Source organism: Osmia lignaria, chromosome 2, assembly GCF_051020975.1.
Source record: "Osmia lignaria lignaria isolate PbOS001 chromosome 2, iyOsmLign1, whole genome shotgun sequence".
Taxonomy (NCBI): Eukaryota; Metazoa; Arthropoda; class Insecta; order Hymenoptera; family Megachilidae; genus Osmia; species Osmia lignaria.
In genome coordinates this window covers 12,974,551-12,988,521 of record NC_135033.1, presented here as the reverse complement: position 1 = coordinate 12,988,521, position 13,971 = coordinate 12,974,551, and the positions used below count along the sequence as shown (strand labels likewise).

At 31.4% G+C, this 13,971-nt stretch overlaps 2 protein-coding genes across 3 annotated transcripts; both read left to right on the top strand.

The window, feature by feature from the left end:
• Positions 1-4,191: 4,191 nt before the first annotated feature.
• Positions 4,192-6,535, top strand: LOC117608722 (uncharacterized). The gene is made up of 3 exons (XM_034334250.2): positions 4,192-4,347; positions 5,474-6,134; positions 6,309-6,535. The coding sequence occupies exons 1-3, from the start codon at positions 4,287-4,289 to the stop codon at positions 6,472-6,474; spliced, it is 888 nt and encodes a 295-aa protein (XP_034190141.2). The 5' UTR covers positions 4,192-4,286; the 3' UTR covers positions 6,475-6,535.
• A 488-nt stretch (positions 6,536-7,023) lies between these two features.
• me31B (ATP-dependent RNA helicase me31b) lies at positions 7,024-11,135 on the top strand. 2 transcript variants are annotated; one of them, XM_034334251.2, is made up of 8 exons: positions 7,024-7,309; positions 8,420-8,589; positions 8,809-9,015; positions 9,131-9,302; positions 9,392-9,542; positions 9,620-9,815; positions 9,903-10,073; positions 10,201-11,135. In XM_034334251.2, the coding sequence occupies exons 2-8, from the start codon at positions 8,449-8,451 to the stop codon at positions 10,495-10,497; spliced, it is 1,335 nt and encodes a 444-aa protein (XP_034190142.1). In that variant the 5' UTR covers positions 7,024-7,309; positions 8,420-8,448; the 3' UTR covers positions 10,498-11,135. The 2 variants fall into 2 exon arrangements, with proteins under 2 accessions (XP_034190142.1, XP_076548443.1); XM_076692328.1 differs by lacking the exon at positions 7,024-7,309 and adding an exon at positions 7,560-7,578.
• The last annotated feature ends 2,836 nt before the right edge of the window (positions 11,136-13,971 follow it).

The following is a 13,971-nucleotide window of genomic DNA, read 5'->3' as shown; positions in this document are numbered from 1 at the left end:
TCTTTCCTATCTGTGCCGTGAACCATAAAAGCAAGGGACGCGTAGTAATTGTTCTTTAGGCAAATTCATTTCCATTTATTTGTCGGTAGGGCAACAAAAGATGTATTTTATTAGTCGAACGTATTCCCGATCGAAATCTTAACGTTAATATGAGAGCCTTCCCTATTAGAAGCATAGAAGAAAACTGTTAAGCCTAAAATACGCCGTAATTACTTTCGAGGACTGCTTCCCTAGGAATCAACGTAACACAAATTATCAACCGTGCAATATTTCCCTTCACCATAGAATCAAAATCTATCTTGACGAATTCCAATACGATCTGCCAGCCATGGAAAAAAACAGACCCCACAAAGTACCTCCTCCCTGGACATTGAGTTTACCTGTTATCGACCTATCCACTCACAAGGAATAAAAAGGAAGAGCTAAATACAAAGGAGTGGAAAGAATTATTTTCAACATTTATACCAACTTCACCCACGTTTATACCGACGCGACGACGGATCGAAGGATAATAAGTGCTGAACTAGAACTACTACCGTCATCACGCAAAATATAATAAAACAATTAAATATGGCCTGAACCCCTTCAACAGTATCCATACATCTGAATCATACGCATTTCTCTCAGCTCTCTTGAATCTAAATTTATCATTTTTTCCGATTCCTTGTCCTCCATCTTGAAAACACAAAACATGAAAGAAACCACCGAGATACATACATACATACATACATACATATACCGCAATTCAAGAAACCTACGATAAACTGATGAAATTTAACAAAACAGTAATAATAGCATGGATCCCGTCTCACGAGGACATATTCGGAAACAAAATGGCTGACCTGGCACGTCCATAGATATCAACAGGCACATCGCTTCCTTGTAGTAAGAATCTTGGAATGAAATGTGGCAAAACTACAATTTCTACGACGTAACAACAAGTTGCACTAACGCAAATCACAAGCACAAATCCGAAATACTTTTGCAGTACTTGCGAAATATGCAACGAAAATCTAACCATTCACCACATCATCATTGAATGCAGAAAATACGCGCGAAAAAAGAGAAGACTGAATTTTAAGGGCAACCTCACGAAAGTGATCAAATCGACATTACACCAGGCTAGCTATGAAGCTAGACAAGCTATCAAGACTCTACTGATAATACAGCTTCCAACCATCTATCTCTAATGTACCCGTAATTCTTAATACAGTCACTAATTTATGTTTAACATTTATGAAAATTTCAGAAAATATTATCTGAATTAAATGAAAATGAAAGAAATTAAACTTAATAGGGCTAATAAGGTATTAAGAAAAACTTTTCTGGCCCCCTGTCTCACAATTATGACTGGGCCACTGTATTAGACCGCTTTTGTTGAAATGTATATTGATTTTTGTCGTAGTAAAAAAACAATTTTATATGCTAGTTTATGTTTCATCTTTCATTCATTCATTCATTCATTCATTCATTCATTCATTTATTTATTTATTTATTTATTTTTCTTTTTTTTACTTTATTTTCAATTTAAAAATGAGTACTCATCGAACGCCCTTAGTTATAGTATTATTGCAATGAAAACTATTGCAACGGAAAACTGCATAACCGCAAAGATAAATCTTGTGAAATGTTTATCTAGTTTTTTTTATAAATTTACGCTTGAGTATTTTATCATTTTTCTTACTTTATCTGAAAATAAATTTTGTCATATTTATCAGATAATGATATTTTTGATATACATAGTAGTTGGACAGAATAATAGAATTTGTATTTATTAATTGCTAATAGAAAAATTCAGCACACGGCCGTACAAATTTCCGATTTACAATACTTGGACCAACTGATAGAAATAAATCTTATATGTACATGATTGATTGTTAATTAAAACGGTAAAGTTTATCACAAAATTTTGCAATAAAAATTATTAGGGATATAAATGCGCAATTCTTTAAAATTTAATTTCTCAACTTTCTCAAATTCATAATTTTATTTTTTTTTAAATCCTTTTCTAGCAAATATTAAATTAATACTATGATGTATGTTTAAATATTCAATTTGGATTTGGATTCAAATTTTTTAGATAAACTACCCTATAGTTACAGCAAAATTAAAATATGTTCTATAAAAATATTAGACAAATGTCGAAACTAACGATAAGAACACTGATGAATGAAGAAGATTTAGCGAATGAAAAAGTAAGCTCTGAACTAATATAAAAAAGCATACCTATTCCCTTAAAATTAGTATTTATTCTTAATAAAGATAATTTTGTTTGCTCTAAAGTTCATTTGATATATCGGATTGATTGGTAAATAAGTGTCGTTTCCATATTGAAATTAAAAGTTTGATTTAAAGATATAGTAAGTTTCAATCAATTATCTATTTACAATTTAATAATTTCTTCCTCGAAGAATAATGAAACAGTTAAAATAAATTCCTCGTTTATATCGGAACTTATTTATGAATAAACCCGATATTTTATTAAAATTATTACATATTATCAATTCGTTAATGCCGAATGAACAAAATGAACAATTAATAAACGTACAAAGTAATGAAGAATATAGATTTATTTAATATACTTACGTGCGTGAATCAGTACACTATGATATGAAGATGTGAGAAATAAACTTTCTCAGTTTGAACTGCTCTAACGAGGATTATATTGAAACGGTTGGATCCTTGTTACCACTACGACTGTTATCAAGGCACTAAAGGTCGATACAGAGAGCGTACTGAAATTATAGAAGAAATTGTTTCTCTGAATATACACACACGTGTCTCTTATAACGTATTTACTACGTATCAACAGATTTCGGTTTATTATTCAGTAGTGACATTCGAAATTTTATATTTAAATCTGTAAATATAATCAGCAATAAATTAAATAAGTAAATAAATTAGTGATTTGATTTTACTTAATAATAATTAATCATCACAGTTGCATGGTTCACTGAATATTGTATAACTAAAAATCCAACTAAAAATATACAGAAAATGACCTCGGGGTTAATACAATCTTGTAAAAATTCATTAAAAGTTTATATTTTTTAAATAAAAGATTCTAATCAATTTTTATAAGAACATTGACAATTAATAAACAATGCATAACAAGTTAATTTAATTATTAACAAAATAAATATCAGCCACTCCATTCCATACATTTGTACGTAAAATACAAACAAGGATTTAATAAAATTAATTAAAATTCACTTTCTTGAGAACGAAATTTTAAAGAAAAGGAAACATTATAATTCTATATTTATGTACATATATATCTTCAAACTCCTCAATAAATTTTTAAGTTTCTTAATAATTATAGTAAATTTTACGTGATACCAGTAGTTCTATACATACATATACAATATCAGTTCCGTTATAAGAAATGTATGTACATACTTACACAGATCGTTAATTCGAGTAAGTCACATTCTATTATACGTTGCTCAGTTTAAATTCGATCGACCTTTCCAAAATTCAATGTAGACGAACGAAGACAGAGTAAAATTATTATAACGGCCGTTTCATGCTTCGATCGTTGTAAAATATTGTAATCGTTTTTCCTTTCGTTCTTTTTTCAGGATATCGTTTCCTGGTCATCTTCTACCATTTCTTCATCTTACAATTAAATCAATTAAAAAATTTATTCATATTTTATAGGATACAGAAAATTATCAAATTCAAATAATTGTGTATCAGCCCATATTAATCAACAATGCCGTACTACCTTGTGTATAATGTTCAATTTTTTCATTGTAAGAAGAAATTCAAATTTCAAGATGAATTAAAACACACAAGCATGCATACATACATATATGAGTTACACTGATAAAAAGAAGAAAGGCAATAAAGTCTGAAAATATATAGTTTTTTTTAATTAACTTTTCTATTAGCGTAATTAGGAGCTTTTTTTTTTTAAGTTGAGCAACGTCCTTTTCTGTGATTTTAGAACTTTGCAATTTCGGAATTCTAGAATTTTGAAATTTTGAAATTTTTGAATTTTGAAATCTTCCAAAGGTGAGAAAACCCTCCCTGGCCTCTACCTACATATGTAGATAGGAAAATGAACATTTTTCTACTGTTTCATCATCTGGAATGAATGAACAAGAATGCGGAGTACATATTTGCTATGGGTATATTAATTCAACGATACAGTACTGGTAAAGAAGTAAACAAATGCCTCTCGACCGTATGACAGTGGTTTGCTCCATCGCTGTTTCGACGGCTACCACTTTATTATATTTCGTTCTTTCTTCCAAACTGTGCTCGTTTTTTCCCACGAAAACATGCCGCGTTGCTTGATCAAATCGATGACAAGATACAGGAAGACTAACAATTCGTCCGAAGGTAAGACACGTTTTCTACTTTACCTGAGCGCGGGGTACATAAATACAGTGTACCGGGAATCGACAGTGAAATATTGGCGTGGTTATGGAAAAAATAGTATCCAACTTCGTTTTGTTATTGTTGAAAAGACGAATCATATTTTTGGTTCGAATATTGACAATCTCATGGTTATACAGTTCAAAAATAAACGGAACCGTCCAAAACATGTTCAACTATATACATACATATGTACTATATAAAAAATTTAGTACTTCCGAATAAGTAATATTGTAAATACAGCGGTGTCCCCCGTATCCGCGGACCACTTCAGCCCTTGATATTAGAACATCTAAAATTGATATTCGTCTGAATTATTCGTGTTAGATCTTGATACCTAATATCCACGGATACGGGGGTTCATTTCACTGGTAAATTAAGCGCACGAAAACAATGAAAAAGATTTCTCTGAACGTCTGTCACATTTACTCTTGTTTCGAAATTACAGCCATCTTTATGCTTTAGTAATTCATTACCATCGTTTTACTCATTTTTTAAGTAAAACTCCGTTTATCCCTACTCCATTTCATAATGTTCCCCGGTCCAAATACACCAACTCATACCTTGGCTCCAATCATCTGTACTGCCAAGCGCCGAATACAGTTCTACAAAGTCATATTCTTATAATGAATACATATTGAAACATTTCCTTGTGTCTGTAAAGAACAATTGAACGAGAGATGTAAGAACTAGTGGACTCCTCTATTATCCGAACACACCCAGTTATTTGAACCATATTATTTTTCACCGGTTCGGATAAACAAAATTTCATTGTAATTGAAATGTTCTGTTATCAGACAAACGTTCTGAATTACATTTGTAAAATTCATATAAGTATCAAAATGGCACCTGCCATTTTCTGATTGATTACTTGTAATCGACTGCAGGTCAACGTATTATTATCAAGTGTCGAATTGACTTGTACGGTAAAATAAATAAATTAATAAGTTTAAAAGACTAGACTTTAGTGAAATCAGTTGTACTAACTCAGTTTATTATTAGGAAATATCGAAATACAGCTCTATCTAATGTAAGTCGTACGTCTTATGAAACATCATGTGTACATATTCTTTTTACGTATTATGCCCAGAGTCTGAATTACCATGGACCCCACCGTCGTCAGTCGACGCCAAGCGAAAAAATCAGGCTAAAGAGAGTTCCTCGAAATGCAGTAACATTTGGACATCATCGAAACTACCTATAGTAACACGATACACTTTCAACAAAGGAAACAATATGTTGTGGAATAAAGAACTGTCGGGGGACTTGGGAGGGATGCATTTCTCCGAATTAGAGAACGTCACATTATCGACTGGTGATACCTTATTTAACGGCGAACAAAAGATCGTGGATACGATTAATGAGCAAATGGTAGAGAAAATGCAAATCCCGTTGGCATCGAACGCGAAGAAGCTAGAGTACCCCATGAATGTGGGCAACAACGAAATTAAAGTTGCAGTCAATTTGAACAGAACATTCGACGAGACTGAGATTCAAACGACTTCACAGGCGTTGTATCTGAATTCAAACAAGAAGCAAATTGATCCTACTCAAAACCAGTATTTCAACAGTAATATAAGTAAATCAAGTGTCGAGAATAATCAGAACTGGAAACGAAACAAAACAATGCATTATTGTCCCTACTGTCGTAAAAGTTTCGACCGGCCATGGGTACTGAAGGGTCATTTGCGCCTTCATACCGGCGAACGACCTTTCGAGTGTCCAGTATGCCATAAATCTTTCGCCGACAGGTATATATTCTTCTTTTTACTTTTTATTTCATTCAGTAATACCATCACGTGATCAATACGTAATGTGTTAATTTATATATTTTCTAATTAATATATTTTATTTGTACATCTTAAAAATGTTTTAAATAATTTTATTCAATTATCGTGTCATAATATGATCTATGTATTTTGTAGATCAAATTTACGTGCTCATCAAAGGACACGAAATCACCATCAATGGCAATGGCGATGCGGTGAGTGTTTCAAAGCGTTCTCACAAAGACGGTACCTAGAACGACATTGCCCTGAAGCTTGTAGGAAATATAGAATATCTCAAAGAAGAGAACAGAATTGTGGTTAAAAGATTAATTTTATTCACCTACCACATATGCATTTGTATACAGCAATCTGTAATATAATGTACTAAATATATTCCATTTTCTTGTACTGTATAATTTGAATTCAAAATGTGGTCGTTATTGTTAATAATACCTTAAGAATATATTTTTTTCCTTTCTATTGTACATACATACATTTAACAAATGTTAAACTATAGAAACGCTAATTCAAGATAGATTTAAATTTTATATTTAAATAATAAGGTATCTTTGCTTGCTATAAGAAACAAAAAGCATTAAGCTGACTGACTGACTGAGTTTCGAACAATTATTCGATTTCAGTGCCATCTTTTTTGTATTCATCTTCCGTATGTATACATACATATGTACAAAAGAAACAAAATTTCGAGGTATGTATGTATGTACATACATATGTAGTAATTTTTGTACGTAATCATACAATTTTCAATGTAAATTCCAAGTTATTTGTAACCACGCCTTAAATTTCTGCCACACAATTGGACACCATTATTCATAGAGTGCGCGCAACGATGTTAACGGTTTCTGATCTGGGTGCTTATACTCTTTCATGGCGCATGTCGTGTACGTTGAACGAGGAATAATTATCGCTCGCATTTGACGCAGTGCGTTAGTCTCATATTACAAACGGAAAAGAACGTAATATAGTGCCGCGTAATACGCGATACACTTTCCGAGCAAGTAATCCGTGCTAGTGCTCCGTAAGAAAGAACGCGGCGGTTAAGCACTGCAAAGAAAACTTGACATTGGAACGGCCATTTTGGCGTGCTGTTTCCTAATCGAGTGCTCAGTTCAGCATCGATATCCATCCATTTCAAAGTAAGTAGCTTCGTAGTTGTGATCTTTTTGTTGATCGAATAATTCCTTGCTTGTAATATTTTCACTTTCCGTTATGTCAAAAAATATTTATCCAGACGAATTTTCAACTTGTACCATTGAAAGAAAAATTGAGTCGGTACAGATGGTTTTACCTCTGTTCAGTTTTTCATCATGTTCCAGTATGTACTACATATGTACTTATAATGTCTGATGGTACAATTTAGTACTGCAGTGCCTTGAAATTGACTAGTGGACGACGAATCTTATTAGTATGTCGAATGTGTACTGTATAAACCGTATGTGTGATTAACATTAATTTGAGATCGAGAAATTCAATTATTATTTGTATATACAGATAATATTCGAAAATATTACCAATATATTGTCAACTTTCCAAATAAGCAAGTTACCCGCATTTTAGTTCTCAATCAATAGTAATCAATTTTCATTGAAATTTCACGTAATTTCTGAGTAATTCTTAATGTTACGAGCCTTATTTCGGTTAAAAGTTATGTAAAGATTATGAAATACATTGCAATCGTCATAGTGTACGTTAATTGTTGTATTATTTGAAATATATTATAATTATGATTATAATATTAATTTTTCGTTTATAAATCTAATTTTATGCAAATCATAATTTATAACGTATTTTCTATTATATTTTATTTTAATGTTTGTGTAAATTTTGAAATCAATATTTCTACAAATGTAATATGCTCTTCAGAATTCAAATTTTTTATGAACAGTACAGCTAACCAGTAACAACAAGAACCTTTATAAACCTTCCTGTAAGATTGAAATATGTAAAAACTAGTTCTGTTCTAATAAGGATATGTATAATGTTTACATCCTATTGTGAGCATTTCAATAGGTCACTTAATCTATTGTTGCCTTTTGTCCTATAAACACTTAGCAGTTTCAGTTGGATCATATAGTTCAGAATTTGAATTTCTAATTTTTGTTGTTATTCATCATTGTAATAAAATTATTATATTTTCTTCTTTATTTAAATAAACGTTTTGAAAATTTTTAAATATTAATTTAAATTTAAATCTTCATTCTACATTAAGGTTTATGTTTTGTTTGTAACCAAAAATTTATTTTCAGAAAATAGATAATATTTCATCATTTCCAAAATGATGACAGAAACACACATAAATTCCAATCATGTTTTAAATTCTGGTTTGAATACCAAATCAGAAATAGACAAAATGGATGATGTAGGTTGGAAAGCCAAATTAAAAATTCCACCAAAGGACAAACGAATTAAAACTAGTGTAAGTCATGAATAAAAATGACTTTTTCCTTAATTGTAAAATTTGTATTTTTATATATATATATATATATATATATATATATATATATATATATATATATATATATATTACTTTTACTTTAAAAAATATCTGAAGAAAATTATATAAATTCAATTATGTTGTTATTTTATGATTGATTGTCATGAAATTTGTAATTAAAACAACTGTAAAAATTTATAGGATGTTACTGATACTCGTGGCAATGAATTCGAAGAGTTTTGCCTAAAACGAGAATTATTGATGGGCATCTTTGAAAAAGGCTGGGAAAAGCCTTCCCCAATTCAAGAAGCCAGTATTCCGATTGCACTGTCAGGAAAAGATATTTTGGCTCGTGCAAAAAATGGTACTGGTAAAACTGGGGCCTATTCAATTCCAGTGTTAGAACAGGTACATACGTTAATATAAACTATTACTATTATAAAATCAAGTATACAATTCTTTTAAATTCTTTCTTTATGAATTAAATTTTGCCATGATCTTTTATTATAATCTATTATTTTAGGTTGATCCACGAAAAGATGTGATCCAGGCACTGGTAATTGTACCCACTAGAGAATTAGCTCTTCAAACATCACAAATCTGCATTGAACTGGCAAAACACATGGACATAAAGGTAATGGTCACTACTGGAGGAACAGACTTAAGAGATGACATTATGAGGATTTATCAGAAAGGTTGGTATTATAAATATACTTTTGTGTAAGGACTAATTATAAAAGCTGAGGGTGAAAAATAACTCGCTTGCGATATAATTTGTTTCTAGTGCAAGTAATAATAGCAACGCCAGGAAGAATTCTTGACCTGATGGACAAGAAGGTTGCGAATATGGATCACTGTAAAATTCTAGTTTTGGATGAAGCAGATAAGCTTCTGTCGCAAGATTTTAAAGGAATGTTGGATCATGTCATTTCTAGGTATGTAACAAACATAATTAATTATAAAATTGTATACTTTATTACATGGTTGTTTCATGTGTTACATTTAATTTTAGATTACCACATGAACGTCAGATACTGCTGTATTCAGCCACATTTCCTCTGACGGTGAAACAATTCATGGAGAAACACTTGAGAGATCCATATGAGATTAATTTAATGGAGGAACTCACATTGAAAGGCGTAACACAGTATTATGCCTTTGTACAAGAACGACAGAAAGTTCATTGTCTGAATACACTGTTTTCCAAGGTAACTTTCAATATTGTAAAATAAATAGATATTTCATTTAAGTTACTATTGTTCGATTGCCGCCTAATTTGATTTTTACTCTTTCAGTTGCAAATAACACAAAGTATAATATTCTGCAATTCAACGCAACGTGTTGAATTACTTGCGAAAAAAATAACAGATCTTGGATACTGCTGTTATTACATACACGCGAAAATGGCGCAGGCACACCGAAATCGCGTGTTTCATGATTTCCGAGCAGGGTTATGCAGAAACTTGGTAAGTATGAACCGAATATGAAAAAATTGTTTCTTTATTTTTTTTCGTTGCTTTGTATCATTTCAACTATTTTCCGGCTGTTTGAAGAAAAGTGCAAGTATGAAATGCATGATTTATATATGTACAGGTGAGCAGTGATTTGTTTACTCGTGGTATTGACGTACAAGCAGTGAACGTCGTGATCAATTTTGACTTTCCAAAAATGGCAGAGACATATTTGCATCGTATTGGCCGATCAGGACGATTCGGTCATTTAGGTATAGCTATTAACCTAATCACATACGAGGATCGTTTTAACTTACATCGTATCGAACAAGAGCTTGGAACAGAAATAAAACCTATTCCAAAGGTAATAGATCCAAGTTTGTACGTAGCAAGACCAGAAGACAACAATAGTATGGAAGAGGGTAATGTGTCCAAGTAGTTTCGATACATCGTTACGATGTTTTACATGCGCTCAAAGAGTTTAAAGTGTAAAATGGTGATTGTGTGGCTCGTACATAAAAGGCATACATTGCTATGCTTTGAACTCACAGAGTGAAACGTTACTTCAGTCTGAAAAAGTATTGTCTTGTGTGTTTAACGGTGTATAAAGACGAAACAGTGCTATGAACATTTAGATAAAAAAAAAAAAGTGGTCTATTATAGAAAAAAAATTGAAAATTTCAATTAAGATCATAGTAAAACAGCGAAAACTTGAATTACTTGTAAATAAGGCATACTGAGCATGGAAACAGTGAACTCAGTGAATGAAGTGATGCGAATGCCGGTGCGAGTCATTCTTTGTACATAAATACATATAAATGTACATAATCTAAAGTGCGCGACAGAGTCAAGCCATTATCAAGAGCACAATATGTAAACAAGTACATGAGTAACATAATAATCATTACATTTTACCACAATTGTAAATATTACATGAGAGTATCCATCATTTTAATAGTAAATTTTTATACAATGGCTTCATACTTCCGAGATCTTTATTTCTCTTTATTTTGTTCTTTAAGAAAACGAAAAAATGAAAAAAACAAAATGAGACGGCACGTGAGATTGAAAGAAAAAGGATAACAGCCATTTGAACTGTTTACGAATATCTGTAAATTAATCCACGTGCCTGCTACTTTTGCATCACCATATCTTGCATATAAATTCTCTTTAAAATATACAATCAATCACAAATTCTAAATATTGTATTGATCTTAACATTTGATCATGGCTTGATTTTGCTACCTGTCAATGCTGTTGTACAACTCTGAAATTCAACTCACTTTTCAAAAAAAAAAAAAAAAAAAATATCAATACGAGAATCTTTTTTTTTTTCCTGCAAAGTGGTAATAGAGACTTTTTTTTTAGATTTAATCTGTGATTTTGCTTTTTGTTTTTCTTTCATTTTTTTCTTTATTTTTTCTCTCTCTCTCTCTTTTTTTTTCTTTTTTTTTTAACGAAATTGTGATTGGGCGTCAGAGGTTGTAAAATTGACTAGTTTTATATAATTATTTTTTATAAATAACTGGCTGGTGGCATTTGTGAACATCAGGGATTCAATGTATGATTTCTATTGAACACTTGTGTGTCTGTTATACTTCAAAATCGACAACGTGCGAGTAAGAAAATAATCCAGCGATGATTGTTCGTTACTCCCGAAAACATATTATGTTCAGTCAAATCTATAGAAGTAAACAGAAAGTGTACATAATCTTAGTATATCATTCTTTTTTTTTCAACAGAAAAGCAAACTGCCAAAATTTAATAGAATATCATCGTTGAATCTCTTTTTATTCTTAGTTCTCTTTTTGATATCCGTGTACGAAATGGAACAAAAACACGAAAGCGTATAAGATGTAGTTTTCCTTATAAATTTTGATTAATTATTCTCCCGTGAACATGAAGTGGACCACCAGCCAAGACGACCTAGGTTAATGGAACGAAGTGCGTATACATTAATAGGCAATAGTAGAACGTTTCATATTCGAAGTAAAAAAACAAATTCAAAAGAGCGATGAAAAGCGGTTTAAAATGTTTCTATACTTATAATATCAGTTTTGACGGATATTTTGCTTCACCGATGGAGACACCAGGAGACATGTCTTACAACGATAAACAAAAACATACTTGACTGCTAGAACAGAAAGTGTAAACACTTGAGATTCCGTCATATGAATATCTAATTAATTATGATCTCGAATGTCCATTGTAAATAATTGATGGACGCTTTTATACGTGTATTTTGCAAAAGAAACACAATATATTAAGTTTTGAGATCAATATAGTTCCATGTGATGTCAGGTATACAAATTTACTTACCAAATTTATTGACTTCTATAGACGACACATGTTCATCAGAATCACAAGGAACGATATTCGAAGTTCCATACAAACGTTTGTTAAGAGAGTTGTATGTATTGACTTGTGTGCATATCAAAGATAACGAAATTCTTCTAATGCATTTTTTGCACAAACATTTGATCATTTTAACCTATTAAATGATATGCAGTAAAATTATTGATTAAATGACTTCATGAAACTCTCTCTTGTGTCACTATCCGAGCATCAATGCTGTGATTTTTAGTATTATATAGTGTCTAAAGCATTGAAAACCGTTTTTCTTGCTAACACAGATTATCATTTGATACCATACGAGGTTTCAACATTGGAAATGTCTCTCTGTAAACATACACACATACATGTAAACTTATAAACAGTGCGAGAAGACATTGTTCATTCGGTTTGCACTTTGCCAGTTTGAAAACGAATATGTGATTTGAGAAGTCGTTAATATTAGAAAATCTCAGAACAGTTGATTGTAACACAAAACACTTGTCGTATTGTTGCAAGAATCAGGCATTATGATGCTTGGAACGATAGGAGAAAGCCAATTTAATGATAAGGAGGATTGATGTGTAAAACATTCTCTTCCACGTTGGAATATAGATTTCAAGATGGAAGGAAAACAAAAAAAAAAAAAGATAATAGTTTACAAAAAATTGGCAGTGAGATCAATCGAAATAATAATTACGTAAGCGTTGTATTTATAACAGTTTAGAGAAACACTTAACAGAGTGTTTTCTTTGTGGCTCTATCTTTTTACCAACTATTAACTTTTTTTTGCTCGTATGCGATGTTACAAATTTTCACCGATCCGAAGGTACACATTTCGTGAAGTAAAATCGCATATGAATTCCGTTCCAATGTAACAGTATAATCTCTTTTTTTCTCTTTCTCTTTCTCTTTCTCTCTCTCTCTCTCTCTCTCTTTATCTCGTATTTTATCATTTCCTTTAACGTGAGAACATTATAATCGAAGAAACACAGTATTTTGGATGTCAGTTCTTCAAGCAGGCTGAAAGCAAGGGAAATACTCTTCGTATTTGCTACAAAATTTCATTTTTGTATTATACTTATGCATGTATATGCGTGTTTGTAAAAGTTTATTACGATTCTCTTGGTGAAGTTGTACAGATTAGGAAAAATAATGTTCTCTCGGTCTTACTGAATGATTAATTTAAAACACCATTAGATATCCTACACGGAATCTATTTTGTGAGGTATATATTTTAAGTCAGTCTTTAAAAAGAGCCGAGTTAGATTAATGGAGGTCAATGAAGATGAACGCCCACAGAAAGCACATTTCTTTCACATGAAAGCCGCATGAAATTGTGCCTAATAATTTAATGTAACTCTCAAACACGCGTGTATTTGTTTATACGATGACTTTTTACAATCGAATATTAACCATTGTTTTGAGATACGTCATCAGAGTGATTTTACATTTCATGCTGTGAAATATGGCTATCAATCATTATTGTATTTATCTTGGCTCTTTTGAAAGATTGATTTCTGCGTGAAATAAATCTCTAGTAGAAGTCGGGTGATAAAGTAAGAAGAAAGAAAACATTGCT